At 34.6% G+C, this 17,710-nt stretch overlaps 1 protein-coding gene across 3 annotated transcripts in view; it reads right to left on the minus strand.

Moving 5' to 3' along the window:
- The window catches only part of LOC114669058 (RNA-binding protein 5), a 50,871-nt gene that overhangs the window by 30,223 nt on the left and 2,938 nt on the right, over positions 1-17,710 (minus strand). For all 3 annotated transcript variants that reach the window (XM_028825175.2, XM_051921419.1, XM_028825173.2), the window contains exons 3-6: positions 15,539-17,015; positions 12,690-12,779; positions 9,356-9,425; positions 5,244-5,317 (exon numbers count right to left, since the gene is read on the minus strand). In XM_028825175.2, the coding sequence (XP_028681008.1) occupies positions 5,244-5,317; positions 9,356-9,425; positions 12,690-12,779; positions 15,539-17,015 (1,711 nt within the window). The remainder of the gene's footprint in view (positions 1-5,243; positions 5,318-9,355; positions 9,426-12,689; positions 12,780-15,538; positions 17,016-17,710) is intronic.

Raw genomic sequence — 17,710 nt, forward strand, 5'->3', positions numbered from 1 at the left:
CCACAATTCATTGATAACCAAGAACAGCCTGTATGAAAATATTAAAAGGCTTGTTAGAGCAATGATCCTTTAGTTCAATCCTAAGAAACAACAGTGGCTACAGGTTATTGATCTAACCATTCATATTATTAACTGACTTTGTTTTATTAGCTTTTTTGTGTTCCCTTAGACTGGATTCAGAAAAGGGCGACACTATGATATTTCCCAAGAAATTTGCTTTTTTGCCATAGATTTAAATACCTAACAATTACTGATTAGGCAACGAAAAGTGCCAATGCAGCTGTTATGACAATGAATGATAAGGAGGAGCAGCTAGTCCAGTGTCATACTCAATGTTAGAACAAATGGCTTAAATAACCAGAATGGGAAAAAAGAATAAAAGAAAGTAAACAAACTTCTCCTTTTGAAATACAAATACATGCTTCATATATAATATAAATTGTAGCAAATACAGTTTTTAAGTACTGGATTGGCACAAAAAAAAGATAGAATCTGAAAAATAACTTGCATAGTTAAGGCAGGAGTCCAAATTTGGCCTAGAAAAAAAAAATACAGTGGTTCCTCAAGACAGAGCTTGACAACTACTGTTAGAAGCTATAAACGAAAACTGTATTTAAAAAAAAAAAAAAGCATGAAGCTTGAATATGCTAATTGTGGAATTCAGGAAGATGTCATTCAATAGTAAAGACTTCCAGGAGGCTATGAACCTGACGTATTTATCCCTTAAACGACTAATGCCAAATTTCCAATTTTCCTGTACAAGGTTGATATTTTATACCATTACTGGTTGGTGTGTGACTTGCTGAATTATGACTGGATTTTCCTCTATTATTATTATTATTACTTCTTTCTAAATATATTCTTACTGTAACAACTGTGCTCCCACAATCAGCAAAATATCCCAAAAATATGCTAAAAGAAATCCAAAACTTGAAGATGTACAGTACATAGAAAACAAATTTCCAAACACACTGAGTGATACAGCCAAAATAATTAAGCTTTCAACATAGCCTTTTTTCAAGTGATTCAAAGAACAGTATCTAGACTGAAGAACTATTGAAAATGTGCCGACAACTGACAAATGTATATTTTAAATTTGGATGTTGGTTTATTTCTGAAGTTTTTGCTGTAGATATTCTCACAGAATAGGCAGTTTATGTGACAACTGGCTCTTTTATTATTCGTTACTATCAGTTAACCTGTTTTTATTAAATGTAGTGTGAATGGAATAGCAGCTAATAAAAACCAAGTAACAAATGAAGTAGAAAATTTTTCTTTAGTACTACGGTGTTGTACCGTCTTAGCCATTATGAATGTGGAGAAAAGTCAAGCAAAATGACACCTTTTATTGGATAACTAAAAAGATTACAATATGCAAGCTTTCGAGGCAACTCAGGCCCCTTCTTCAGGCAATTCTTGTAATGTATAAAACATTTGCATCCAACTTCAGAGAGTTCATTTCATGCATTCTGAATGGCTTTACACACAGTATACTGAAAATGTATTATATTTACATACTAATACAGAATGTATACTTGCATGGCTGATCAATACATGTAGCTTAATTTTATTGCTCCTGGAAGGTCAGCTATCCTATAAGAATACTACTTTTAAAAATAACTTTTACAAAGCAATGAAAGTCTTTTGATCCCAAACCTTTTATTACTGATTTACATCACATATTAGCATGATACTAGTTTTTATCAAGTTTTATTTACTAAGCTATGTGCTCTTATTTCTATAATGCCTATTGACCTCTGCGTCATTAACCCCAACCATGACTCAGATTCCTATGCAATTACAGACAAGCAAAAGTCTCTCTCAGGCTAATGTATAATGATCTGCTTTACATTTTTACTTTCTTGTATATGAAGTATAGGGAAAGTATTGTAATCGTCCAAAAATTCGACTTCGAGAGTTTGATGAATCTCAATGTTTTGGATCTGACTTTCTCGTATATGGAGTAACGGGAAAGTATTAGAATCCTCCAAAAATTCCAATTTCTAGATTTTCATGAATCTAGATGTTTTAGACCTCCCGGAGTCCAAAAATACAATTTCTGAATTATGTCTATGTGTATATGTAAACAAATAACTTGAGTATGCTTTCACTTAGGTCAACCAAATTTTGGATAGAAGTATTAGGTACAAAACGGAGAATTCTATCAACTTTTGGGCTATTTCTGCTAACCAGAAGTGGTACTTTGCCTTTTATTCATGCAGCTGCAGAGTTTGATTTATTCAACTTTACTTTGATAATAATTGTTCAATATATTAATTTGATCTGTTGTTGATGGTTCTTTAATGTACATAATATAAAAATATAATCATTGTATTGCGGTTTACTCCTCAAATATCCATCCCCATATCTGAGTATACGAAAAAGTCGAGGGGAGACCACTCCTGATTTTTAAGTCCAAATAATGCTCAGGACAGTACTCTGCTGCCATCTAGTGTTTAAAATAGCACCATACTGCAAGAGAGATTAAACTTTTCTGTGTTGGAGCCTCCAACTAAAAGCAATGTCAAATAAAACTCGTAAAGGAATTTAGTTGTGTGAAACTTCAGCATGATATGGCAGTTGCTGTGTGACAAAAAGGCAAATATACCGCAATAAAGTCCAAGGACAAGCAAGACATTATACCCCCTAAGCACTGTTCACAATGCGGCAACAGTCAATATCCATGTCCGAAGAAATGTAGAAGTCGCTAAGTCTTATGCTGTGGTAGCTTGCAATTACACAATGGGTGTGCTGATCATGCAAATCAGGCACTGACATTCTAACCTCACATATGCAAAAAACACACTTCTAGTGTCCCAATTGGTGAGAGTTTCATAACATATCAGACAAAGGACGTGTACTAAATCTGTATCATTGAACACAGGACATACAAAAACGTCAACATAAATACAGAAAAGTTACACGTAATAACATTTTTCTTTATGAACACAGTTCAACATTTTTGGCTTGTTTTTCCTCGGTAAACATAATGCTGAGGAGGTTGAATATTTGCACAATTATGACAAATTAATAATTACGGATTACTGCCTTTGTTATTGTAATTGTGATTACTAATTATCTATCTAATTTCAATTATCGGTACTACAATGAAATATGTAGTTTGTTTTACCAACTGCACATACTGTATTTTGTAGATATATAATCCAGTCGAACCTTAACTTTTTGGGAAGCCACTTAATTTGTTAATATGAAATTGTTAAATGGTGGCTTAGTTGAAAAATTAAAAATTTTGTGTTTAATGTTGTTTCTTATAATAAACGCACAACACACTTATTTAAAAAATTCTGTGTCACTCCTTTTATAACACAGTAATTCATTATCAAATAATTATGAAATAAAATTTCAACACAACACATTTTTTTCCCCAAAACAAATGTTACTTCTTAAAAAAAAAAAAAAAAAACAGCCATCACCACCATGCACCATTCAAAAATATAAACCGTTGAGAAATGAGAAAGTGCCAATGTTAAATTGGGGTTCTGCTGTAATAAGAAAACAAAAGTTGTGTGTGTGCGTGCATGCGTAAAAATTAACGTATATAATAAAATCATAAAAAGCAGCAATGTGAGGTTAAGAAGTGAATACAAACACGATCTGACAATTCTATTATGCAGGTACATACATACACTAAATGTATTGATATATTGCATTAATATATAGCAAGGTGTTAAATGGTAATATACTGTTAAATGTTGCTGCCAAAGCTCTGGTGTCTGGTCAAGACTCTGGCCTTGAGCAGGAGTGTCCCCGTTCTTCAGGAATGTATTTTAAGGAATGGCAAACTAGTTTAAATAAATCAGCATTGCAATCTGCTTTTCAGTGTTGACTCTTCATTATTACAATTAAACGTTATGGTCACTCATGCTTTACACTGTTCTACTTAACCCCAAGTTGGTTATGTTGCATAAAGCGACACTTCTTTCAGATCTGTTTCAATTTAGAATATAGTAGAAGCAATGCAACTTCATAAATAAAACTGGAGCCCTAATTGGAGTCTTGTCTTTTGATAAATAAATCACAATGGCTTCTTTTATTTGAATTGGCTTTCAATGGCCTATAGATTTTTTTGTTGAATTTTAGATGGGTGCATAAAATTTTGCTTAGAGTACAACAACAGTTTGCATGGTATGCTTTCTTATCAATATTGTTGTTATTGAAAACAATATCTCAAATTTGGATGATTCTTTTCATTTTTGGTATTAAAACTTATGAAAATTTGTCAGGTCAACATTATTTCTCTACTTTTTTTGGAGGTGAGCCAAGAAAGATTTTTTTTTTTTCAAAAGCACTCACACTTAATAAATGTATCTGAGATGGGTTACAACACTCTTTTGCTGTTTAAAGCAGTTTGTAACTTGGGAACCTCTGACCCTGACAGAGTGGGAGCACTAAACGGAATGTAGCATTTGCCACTTTTGAGATTAGTATATCATGACAGCCATAATCGTAAATGTGATTAATATATGATTAACTGTGCAGTCCTATGTCGAGTGCTCAATATGGAAAGGGCAGTGTATAAACAAACAGGATTATTAAAAACTGTCCAGTTTTTATTTACTTCATCTACTCTGCTTGATGTAGCACGATATTAAAAATGAAGTAGTTATACAATACTTAATAAATCTTTAACCAAAGTGTTCATTGTTAGAACTTAACTGGAAATTCCGAAAATAATTTCACTATGATCAATAATTTTGTTTTGTATTAATTTTGAAACAGGGCAAACGTTATCTGGAAAAGGTGCACGCTTATTTGCTGTAAAGTAATTAAAGGACTGCATTATTTTCCTCCAATATAGTTACTTTAAAATGACTTATGCAAGTATGGAAGACTTCATTCAGGTGGGACTTTAACACAAATGAATATTATTTTGAGCTGAAAATATAAGCAAGGCATGCTGCATCCTCCTGTATTTCCTAAATTGTCATGACCCACTAATGTGGGCCTTTTAAGATATTAAACCCTGGCAAGTTCAGTGGCAAAATGCTCAAGTTCATCCAAGGGTTAGGAAATGGTGATTTCATATACCAACTCTCCTCTTTCTCAAACAATTAATGGCTTAGATGCCATTCAGTTCTGACCCAACCTGAAAAGCACACCCCTCCCTCCAGTGGGAGTCAATCTGCACCTCCCCAAAGCCTCCCCTGTTATTCTTCTTTTCCCTGAAATCCCATTTCCTGCTCAGGCAGAGAATCAGCTGAAGACCGATGAGAAAAGGCCACCTGTTTGGACTCCATGAAGCGGACTGCATCCTCAAGGTTTAAAAACTCCACAAAGGCGGTATCGTAGCTGTAACCTGGGGACAGCATTTAAAATACAGATGGATCTGTGTTAGTCATTTTCTTTAATAAAATATTCTCAAATATAAAGTTAAACAATTTATACTTAAACAGGAGAAACAAGAAATAGAGGAATCTAAACATGTTACACTGCTTTTCTGTCGATTTCTGTTTCAAAGTGTGAAATTTGTAATAGAGCATGATAATTTCGCCAGGATTACTCAACACTTAACTGTGAAAAGTGAACGACGAAGATACGACTTAACTTTAAACTAAACTAAATTTCCCCCTACAAATTGAAAAATGTACCAAAACCTCAAAATACTAATTTATAAAATGTTTTCATCGAATAAGGTACTTAAAAAGAAGGGTGACTGGGAATGCAATTCTTTCAAAATATATTTTTCACAATAAAATTATCCCTTCACATTTGAATTTGCCTCAAAATGCTTGTCTTCTTAATAAAATAGGAAATTGGAAAATACTTGATTTTATGATTGGCAATCTGACTATTCATATTTCAGCATTCACCTCATTTTACAAAAGATCTATCCAGAAAAGTTAAAAATATGTAAACAGCACTGGCAAAAAAATAAAAATTTAAATAGAAAGCCTCAGCCAGTTAATAATGACAGAGTTCATAATGGAAACTAATTTTCCCCTTAGGGAAAAATACCTTGCACTTTGATCTAGTATAGTCACAGAATCAAAAACACTATCCAGTGTCTTAATGTTTACATAAATACATCAACTCATTTGGATTTAAATTTAAAGTGCATTCATGTGTAAGTTCAATTAATTTTGTTTGAGATACAATGAATGAACGATTAATCAAATACCAAACAAGACTCATTAGATACCTTATCTAAAAAACTTTACAAAGTCTTTACTCAAAGTTGTAGTCCTTCAAACCTTATCGGAAAACCTAAATCAGCTGAGATACCTAGATTTAAGATGCAAAAGCTTAATTCTGTGCTTCTGCTATCCTGAATGTTAAAATCGTAAAAATGTGTAGTTTAATCTTTCATTCATTAGTAGTAGTAGTGACGCATAACTGGCACTGAAAAATGCAGACCTGAACTGCCTTGCTGTTGAAGTTTTTGACTTTAAAAGATGAAGTGTAAATGCACAGCAAAATAAAATGAATTATGATTTACTTCACTAACATCAGTTAATTGTGAACTTGTGATATTAATTTTTGAAATGTGAAATGCGCTGGTGTCACAGTATCACATCTGTTGAACAGTGAATTTGTTTTTTGGTTTATACCCTCTTCTCACCCCCCACATACAAAAAATTCTAAGTGATGTAATAATACTAATCAACCACCAAAAAAGAAAACCACACAAACTAATGGCGACTATCTTATAATCAAATAAGGAAAATACATCAATCTTCAATCACTCACCATCTAACAGGTTATAACAACGCTGTTTAAAAAATAACCAGTACATTTGTTTTCTCAGAACAAGATAAATACTACATTTACTCATGACCCCAACCTTGTAAATTATTTAGAGAATTTATATTCAGAAACTGGAGAAAAAAAAAAAAAAAGTAAATGGATCAGATGTACTATGAAATATCCTAACATGTCTTACATTAGTGTTAATGATTTCTATTTTATTTCTTCTAACTCTGTTTTTAAAGGTGTAAATATGCGTTATCAATTTAAAAAGTATCACCTATTCTAACAAATATTTGTAGAAGTGTCATGACTTTCACCAATATAAAGGCACAGAAACAATCCACTAATGAGAGATAATGTGATCACATAAAGCAAGCCAAACATGGAAAATTGGGGGGTGGGGTGGGGGGGGGGATTTGTTGGGGGAAATCAAGACCAAAATTGTCCACCCCCCTGAACACAGATTATACAGAAGGTCATACGAATTACAGGACATAGTGGCTCTGAGCCAATTCAGACTGAATATGTAAATATTTACATACTGACCCAAAACCATTAAATGCTATAAACCTCATCTTGGCACTTAAAATGCGAGACCAAAACATGAGTTTAAAAATTAAGATATCTAGTGTGCTTGAACTCGTCAATCTTTCGTATACGTGGTATACAGCATTTCCCAAAAAAAAAAAAAAAAAAAAAAAAAAGAGCAAAAAAACAAAAACGGAAGCAACGGTCTCAGTGCAAAGTTGTAATTATTTGATAATAGTGTAACCAACAAATTCATTCAAATACAAATGTTTAAGTGAATTATACAGAAACAATTAAAGAGGCATCATCATCTAATCAATCGTACTTTTATTCTTGAACATAGATGAAACACAAAAGTGCAAAAGCAGTTTAACCCCTTCACTGCTAACCATTGCCCTGATGTATTTGCTTCAGTGGAATTTACAGCAATACAAAATAGGAGTCGTTTAAATAGGGAGAAAGCTAATTTTAGCATATAAATGTACAAACTTTCCTCCTAATGTACCGATAAGAAAGACGTACAGATGAAAACGGATGCAGTTTACTTTGAGCACAGCAGCAATATGCATTCGTCTGAAAATACTTTCATTCTCGACTGCCTATGTGCTTTTTCTGACAAGAAAACACGAGCTCCAAATATTTAGTTATATCTCTTACACCAGCAGAGCAACAAGGAGAATATGGGCCTCATGTTCATTACACTAGAATATTTTCCCTACTTCTCCACAGGTTTATGTAACTTAGAAATGGGAAAGGTGGAAAACAGCGAACAATTCACATATGATGCAGTGGAATAGCATGAAATAAAGTCACCAACTGAAATTAAAACAACTTATTCTGACACTGGAACAGCTGTATATAACACAAACATTTCTTAGTATTTAAATAAGTAGATCATCCTGCTATAAACATTTCTGCAACATTATAACAGACTGATCCCCAGATTGGGCCCCCTTCACATATCACCTTCAGTCTTAGACAGTTTCATGAACAGCTTTTGTACTGTTGATTTCATAAATATTTTCTGGACAGCCATCTAACATAGATATTCAATTCTTATTCAGGGACAGAGTTTGTCAATGGATTTGTTTTTTCTCCATGATTTATGGAATGATTTAGCTTTTGTATTCCATTTCGTCAATAGTATCTCATCTCTGGCATGCGTTTAATGTTTGTGCTTTCCTAAGTGCACTTGACTATCCATAATGGATGTTATTGTTTTTTGTTATTTGGTGAACCGTGCATTGCTAAGAGTTCCTTTGAATAAGGACTCTAGGACTAAACTTTCTACTAGTTGTAGGAGTGTTTCTGCAATATATCATTTTCATTTCAAGCGGCCAAATTTGTAAAATGTGAACCATGTATGAACAAAGTGGGTATGACTAGATGGATAGATATATATTATAAAAAAAAAAAAAATATGCAAATGATGAAACATTGGGCAAAGCAGCAGGACTGATTAGCTGAGAAAGGAATGCAAGTATGGGTACACATACATCTTCATATCTGCTAGGACATGAAATTATAACTATTCCAATTGACCATGTTTAACCTAATAATCAATATTTAGAAAATATTACACTTTAAATTGGCTTAACAGTAGAAAATAAAAAAATAGGTGAAAAGTTGAACAAAAAATGAAATGGGAAAGCAAAATGTAAAAGTATGAGGGTGCCCTCTCAGACAAGGAAACAGACTGGCTGCCTTAGTAACACTTAATGCAGAAACTGACAAATTTACTAAAGCCAAACAAAATTGCTAGTGTCACCATATTCATATTTAATGTATTATTGTTTTAAATTATTTAACCAGAAGCTGACCAAAATGTTAACTTTCCTTAGCCTTTACAGTCATCCTGAAAAAGCAAACATTTATTTATTATCCAAGTATTTTCACTAGTATGTATTCAGGTTGAGGACTGGGCATGTCTTCTAAAAGATCATGTACTGCTTTGACTTATATCTGAGTGCTTATCTATGTGCCTCGTAAATGTGCTCTCTGTGAAAGAAACCACTGTAAGAGACTTGTTGATTAGCACTAAAGGGGTTAACCTTCAAAAATAAATTTTAAAACGCATCTGGAGTTTTTTTTTCCCCTTTTGGTAAACTTTTAAACTTACCTGGCACAATTTTTGATATCTTCATACCGTACGGTCGAACTCCACTAGGATAGCTCAGTGCTGTCAAAACCTGTTGATATATAAACACTAAGTAAGATTTAAACAAACAACACATTTACAAGCAAGTATTATGACTGAATCTGTACTTCATTAATTAAAGTATTATCAGCAGGGCTCTCTGTGATATATAGTAACTCAGGGCTACAAAACTGCAACATTTCTTGCAAATTTTTAATCAAATATTTTATATTAACATTTTTCAAATGTACCCATTGCAGACTTTTTCAGCAATAACTAATAATACCATAGCAAAGAATCTCAAAGCACATTATAAATAACAAGCATCATTACTCATCTATAGTTTGTCAAAGAAAGATTCTTAAAGTATACAGTACACATTAAAAGATGAACTAATCAACTCATCTTAAATTGAGCTAAACAGTGATGTGACAGAAAGCTTTCTCCATTACTGGTTAACAAGGCACTGACACATGACATACATGTACAATAATTACACCTTTAGCAGTGCATTAATGCAGCAGGATTCACTAACACGCCCTGAAAATGCTCAAATGAATAAATAAAATCCTTGTGGTATTAAGAAGGTGAATGGTCCAGTTCACAGATATACCACAAAAAGATTGGTCTTCCAAAGGTTAAAAAGCTTTATAAAGTTTCAGATAACTCTTCTCCTGTTTTGAAAGCAGTGGAAGTATATACCAAAGCAGAACAAAAGCTCAAAGGAATATGATGCAGGGAGAAGAGTCAGTAGCAGTGTTTACAAAATCAGCCTTCACTTTACTATGGCTATACTTTTTTCGGGCAGACTAAAGGGTCAGTTTTATCAGACACTAAAACTGATGGCCACTACTGGTTTTGTAAATTAATTATTCTATGATCTCTAAGGCATAACTTCCTTAGATAAAACACACCTAATACTTAAAGATTTTCGGGGAGAGTGTCAGGCTAAGCTGCATAGAATTCTATGTTTTAGTAAAGTGCAGCCTTCAATAAATATTCTTCACTGGATAATACATGTATCCTCGACAAAATCAGTTCTAATTTCACTGCATGTAAACAATTATTGCTGTATTTTCAAAAGTTTAATAAGTGATGTAGTTTTTTTTTTTTTAATGACATTTTAGTTCTAAAGAACTGTGCTGCCATGTCAGGAGTAGGCTAACATGCATAGAAATTTTATCAGTGCCCCATGAAATTGTCAAGAGATTTCCAGCTCTCTATTCAGTAGCTTGAGTGGTTAATTAGATGAGGTTATTCAAAGTATGGGTGAACATGTGCATGTACTGGACATGTACCGTAAAATTGAGTAACAAAAATGAGAAAGAGAAAATATGTAGTAACATTACATGAAAAATGGTCAGTTATAATATGTATTACAGTTCTTTGAGTTACCATTTACCATTAACCGTTGATGGCGCAAAAAATCTCTTGCATTACATTGTTTTTAGGCCGCATGGCTGGACAAAAAAATCACATGTCAACCTATTAAAACAACACCTATAATACAGAGAACAAGCAAGATCCAAAAAATTGATTATATGATTTTACTGGAGTCTACAAACTGCTGATCATCAGATGTTTGATTAACCCCAGTTACATTTCTATCTGCTTGTGTTACAGTATACCTTTATGGTAAGAACACATTCCCACAGAAGACACCAAAGGACATAGAAATCCACAATACAAAAACAAAAAATCTTGTAAACTACAGTAAACAACACTGATATTATCCAAGAAAATAGTATTTTGTTGAGATTTTCTAACTGTGGGGGGAACAATCAGAAAATGAAATGTGTATTAACTAGAATTTCCAAATTTGTAAGATGTGATATGCTCAACCAATTCTCCATCACATGAAAAGGGGAGAAGGACTACTGCCTTTCTCCCTTATCAACTCTATGACCATCTCTTTAGGTTTTCACATTTTCCTCTGGAAAGACACCAGAGCACCAACCATTAACAACTGTGCCTGCTTAATCCAGTCTAGAGGTGGCCAGAGATAATTCCAACACGACATGCAATTTTTCACTGTCACCACATTTCTGCAATAGAGTACTACTGTATATTATAAACACCATAGCAATCAGGCATCTAATTAAATCTCACTTGGTGGCTGCCATTTACAAAAAAAGAACACAAACAAAGCTACTTCTGATTTAACCCCAAATTCAGTTGAATCCCTTTTCAATCAGAAGTGCTATGTTTGGTGAAAGGAAAACACTGCATTCCAGGATCTATTTCATATCACCTATTAAACAGACTGATGGCGACATTGATGGACGTATCATGGTTTGGACCCACTTTACTTCTGTTAGACCTGGATGGCGGAATCAAAGTCCTGACCCTTAATCCTATAGAAATCTTTCTGAAGGACATGCAAGGAAACCCATCATTACCCCCGAGTTTAAGCAGTGCTTCAAGGAGGATAGGCTAAAAATCATCCAAGCTGATGTACGTGGGTGATAAACTGCTACTGAAAACTTTTAGTTGAGGTTAATGCTGCAAAAGGTGTTAACAGCAGTTACTAAAAGAAAAAATCAAATACATATTTGCACGTAAAAAAATAAAATCTTCCTCAATGAATGATTGAATGAGTGTAATTTTTTTTTTAATTGGGTTCTCTATCTAATTTTAGATAAAATATGATCACGTTCTTGGTCATATTCATGCAGAAATAAAGTCTAAAGAGCTCACAATACTTCTAGCAGTACTGCATTTGTACTACCAAGTGTCCTTGTCAACATTTTAGATGAAAATGGTCCTTTCAGATTTAATTTTTCTGCACACTTCAGTTAATGAAATGTAGTTTAATCATTTTGAGTGAATTTAGGGTTAACCAAAACTTCATAGAGATTATCTAAGGCATTATTAGCACCAACCTAAAGGTTTGGGTGGGTATTCTGTCTTTCAACAAGAATGGTTGTACTTCACTTATGAATATCTGCAAATTACATTCATTTTAGCCTCGCTATAATTTTGTAATGGCTAATTTTGTAATTCCTAACTAGCTCAAGTTATAAAGCTGGTATGGGTTTTTTTCCCTTGGGTGTTTGGGCTTTGAAAGATTACAGCACTCAAGTAATACACCTGCACCTGGCTCACATTTAACCTAAAATCAAGAAAAACTGATGAATAGCAAAAGCAGATTCCCGTCACTTCATTTCATTTTACCAAGATTTATACAGTATTTTAAAAATGTGTATATTACATATGTGGACACGTACAAACAGGAAAGCACAAACTCCATTTTTAATTACACAGAATACTACTAATTACATATTATTGTGGAGAACGTCAGTAAGAAAATACAAACCTGGTCCTCTGATGCAGATTTTGGAATTCCTTTGATACAAAGAATGTTGTTGGGCTTCTCTTTAACAGAATCACTTCGATAATCTTGGTCCTAGCATTCAAAAGCATAATGGGGAAACAAAAATACACATACAAAATAAAAATGTATCATTTACAACTGAAGAAAATGCCTTTGATTAAAATGTGTTTTAATGTAGAAAAGTATCTACAAATGCCTACATAAAACATACTACATTTGGTTTTAAGGACATGGATATTCCAATAGTTGTGATTTTTTAAGCATTCTGCTTATTAGTCTTTTCCAAAGAAATGTTATATTTCTCTCATAAGGCTATTGGGTGATAAGCAAGTTATACTCTGGAAGTATTCAACAAGAAATGGTGTATATAGCGCACATTTATTGCTGCACAAAAGTTGAAGAGCAGTCACTGAAAAGCACTTTGAACACACAGTGACAAAGAGACTGCACCCTAGTAATGTCTTTTTTATCTTAAACTAGTGTTCATCAATAGGTCTAGAATTTCTTTTTGTTTTTATGGATACAAGCTACTATCCTGCTCATGTAATGTAGTACAAATAATTCAATGATCTCATTGTCAAAGGCTTTATAAAGCTAGTAACACCCAAAAAATTACTGAATAAACAAATCAAAGGATTTTCTGTTTTTTTATTAATAGGGCGAATGCAGAAAGCTACTAACTGAAAAATCATTGCAAATATTTCTTTCAACTTTTTATCACATTAACAAATATGTCATATTTCTGATCAATCTGCAAACAAAAGCTGTTAGAAAAGTCAACTTAATAATAAAAAAATACCATTAATTATAGTAATTCTCTGCTTATCTGTTAAAAAAATTTTAAAAGGACATATGAAAGATAGCTATTATAAAAAAATAATACTGCAAAAACTATTTGCTAGGGTTGGGCAATATGTAAAATTTTCATGTTATTCATCGTTAATAATAAACATTATTTGGGGGGGTGGGTTTATTGAGGTTTAACAACCATTTTAACTGGAAAATCCAAGACTGCTTTTCTGCAATTCCTGTAATTTTCAATTTGGCCACTGCATGTCCTCACTGCTGACTGCCAAACATTGTAACAAGGTGCAAAAATATCCTTGTTTAATACGGATATGCAAATGGAAGGCTAAGAAAAAAAAAAATCAGCATCACTTATCTGGAAATTCTTTGCCTTCAAAGCAAGTGTGGATTGTGGGCCAATTGAATTAACCAAAGGTATTTGTTAAGTAAGCAGGAATGTTTATTGTGAAAGATTCACAACAAACTCAAACCATCATTTGCATTGTTCAGCATTCAGCAGACTACTCTGCTTTGATGTGAATTTCCCCTTGGGATTAATAAAGTATCTATCTATCTATCTATCTACTCTGTACCAAATCTCACTAGGCTTTATTTATTGGCACTTCTAAATTTACAAAAAGCACAAAATGCAAGCAGGCCAGCGTGAGAGGAACACAATGGTGCCATACCTGTTTTGCATTATCTATGTGAATAAATTACATTCGCTTTGCACAATACATATTTTTCTAGCTAACCCAAATATGTCAGCACCTTCAGCTCCTCCAAAATAGCACAGTTGTACAAAACAATTAGCCTGGAGCTAAATTAGGTGGCATCCTTTTCACTGTAATAATCTATGTCAAAGGAGACTGGATAAGACATTACAGCCAGTAGCAGTGGCAATAAGCCACTACGCAAGGTGCAACACATTTTTTACGAGAATACTTTTTTCACATCTCATGTCTTTTCTCCTCAGCAGCCTGAGTGGCAGTGGTCTTTTGCAAATACTGAAAAATGTGAAACCACGCTTGAGGAGACTGAGAGGCACCAAAAGTGGTCATGAATGATTCAAGCAGGAGTTCATCTTGCCATTCTTGGTTCTGCTTACGCATCCAGACTGACCACAGCAAGTTATAGCATTGGCCTGAGCTGTCACAACTGCAACATCTTCTGCCTCTCGTCTCCCTTTCATATGTCGCAAACAGCCACTTTCATTGGCTATCAAAACATGACGTCTACCACCATGAACCCCACAACAGAGGGGGTTGACAGATTGCTAATTTGCATTTAGCAAGTTAAACATTACTCAGATTTGAAGATTTCTGTTAAGAAACATGAAAATTTCCTAGTGTAAGTAAATGCGATGCGTTTACAGTATATCTGTATACAACTGAGATAAAACATGTTTAATCGCTTGGTTCAAAACCTCAGCAAAGGAAAAGTCCATTGGCAATGTAAGTAATCAATAACTGATTGCCACTGATATTGCTCATCAGTATAAGCCTACTAGTCACTAATGAAGAAACTGTTAGGACAGTCTTCTCCTGAAAAAACATCTCTCAACATAGCAATGGGCTTCAAAGCAGCATTAAGACTTGAAAATGCTAATACCTTGCCAAGGGTTAGCAGGTGCCGGCCTGTCATCAGATGCCTTTTCCATGGCACCTTAACATTCTATCCTAACATGAGCCTGTCACTATTATACCACCAAAAACAAAACAATAAACCAGCTTTTCATTCCTTTCATTTGATTAACCATTTTAAAGATCTAGAAATGCTTTTCTCTAAAGCTTGCGCAAGAAAGCATTTGCAGATCATCATCTCAAAACAAAAATAATATTGTGCGTCAAGGCTAGCAATATTGCAATGTTAATAACTCCATATTGTCCAAGACCTGTTTCCAATGTAAAAATCATTCAGGAATTTACTTAAGTTTGAAAGGTTCTAAATAAAACTGCAAACGTTTATTTTTTCTCTATCAGTAAACTTTATAACATTGAAAAAGATGTGATAGTGAAGCATATGTCTAAAAATGTAACTCTTACTTGAAGATTAGCCTCATCTGAGGCAGAAAATCGAGATGTTTTGTCAGTAGGCTCATTTACAGTTTGTTGGCCATACTCATAGCCTTGATTGGAAGCAAGACGGTAATCAATGTCCCTGTAATCCTGGTCCATATAGTCGTCGTCCCTCTTTTCAGCTGTCTCCAAATGTATTTCTGAGGGCTTAGAGGTTTTGAGTCCTCCTGGGGTCTTAACTGAGTCCTGAAAGGTGGGAGATTTAGCTGTTCTGAATTCAGACTGTGCACTGTCTTTTTCCAGTGCTCCATCCCTAAAGCATCCACCCTCCCCTTGGTGCAGACGTTCATCCGACACTTCTTGATTTTTCAAATTCTGCAATCCCGGCTGTTCTTGTCCTATTCGATGGGCTGTTTTATCCTTAAAACTACTTCCTGGTATTTCTCTACCCCCAAATGCACCTGGTTCTACACACTGTCTATTCCACCCATCACTATCTGTCACTGCATCCTCTGAAGCTGCAAAATCAAAAGGTGTTCCATCTTCTTCACCCATGCTTTGAAATTCAGAACCCTCTGGATAATCACCAAGAATACCTTCCTTTGGTCTAAATTCAGCATTTTCATGAGAACTGTCAGGGAACTCTCTCTCTCTATATCCAGGTGACTGCCAATCATTGTCCTCCCTGTTTCTATAACCAAAAGAAGTTGGATCTCGTTCTCCAAAGTTACGGTTGTTTGCTTTGCCACCTCTTACATTAGAAGGCCCATTCCACCCAGCATCTCTTTCCCTCATTTCCACTGGAGGCCTATTTCTATTCCTAAAATCCATATCAGGACCATACTCTTCTCTGAAGTCACCCGGAGGCAAATTTCTTCTCCTATAATCCGAATTACCACCATCATTCCCTTCAAACTCCAGACCAAATTCATTCATTACTTGATCATCCCTGGGCAGTCTCTCTCTTGAGTCTACAAAACCCATTTCTCTCTCCCTCATATTTGATGAATGTCCTTCTCTACCCAAAATATCTAATGGAAGGCGCCTTCTGTCAACAGGAACAACTTCTCTTCCTCTAAAATCATTGGGTGGTCTCTCTCTTAGATCTGGAGGATTATCAAATCTACGCATACCAACAGGCTCCCCTTGTCTTCCAACATCATGGTGGTGCCTTCCTCTGCCCCTGAAATCAGGGGGATGTCCTTCTCTTTTTCTCATTTCTATCGGTGTGTCATATCTCCCATGAACATCTATGGGTTCTCTGCCTCTAAAATCCATAGGTTCCCTACCCCTTGGATCAACTGGTTCTATTTCTCTTCCTCTCATTTCATTAGGGGGTAAATCTCTTCTATGAAAATCCACTGGAGGCCGATCAGGTCTGAAGCCCATACGAGGATGATGATGCATTTCATCTCTTCCTCTAAATTCATGCATTGGACCTTCAGAGTTATCATGTCTGTTTCCCCTCCACTGCCCAGAAAATCGTGGACCCTGTAAATTTCCACTGTCAAGAACAAAAGAATATATTTAATAACAAAAAACCTAATACAATTTACAATTGCAAAAATAAACACCCTATAATAAAGTGAGTTTACAAACATATGTTCCTTTTCAGTGGTTTAGAACAAAAAGGCTTCCATGTACACTTTCATTTGATGAATCCCTTCACATTTACTTAAGACCTCTTACATAAAAAATGTGTCTCAATATTCAAAACATCTGTGTATGTATTTATATATATATATATATTACACACATACATTCAGGTTTATATCAAGTTACATCAAAAAACTAGTTTGTGCATGTGTAAATATATACACAAATAGATTATGTGCATTATACACATTATAATTTGCATGCAAAAAGAGAGTGCAGGCAGGGTGGAATGGGTGGAGAAGAGTGTCAGGAGTGATTTGTGACAGACGGGTATGAGCAAGAGTGAAAGGGAAGATCTACAGGACGGTAGTGAGACCAGCTATGTTATATGGGTTGGAGACGGTGGCACTGACCAGAAAGCAGGGGACAGAGCTGGAGGTGGCAGAGTTAAAGATGCTAAGATTTGCACTGGGTGTGACGAGGATGGACAGAATTAGGAACGAGTACATTAGGGGATCAGATCAAGTTGGACGGTTGAGAGATAAAGTCAGAGAGGTGAAATTGCATTGATTTGGACATGCCTAGAGGAGAGATGCTGGGTAT

The sequence above is a fragment of the Erpetoichthys calabaricus genome, chromosome 18, assembly GCF_900747795.2.
Source record: "Erpetoichthys calabaricus chromosome 18, fErpCal1.3, whole genome shotgun sequence".
NCBI lineage: Eukaryota > Metazoa > Chordata > Cladistia > Polypteriformes > Polypteridae > Erpetoichthys > Erpetoichthys calabaricus.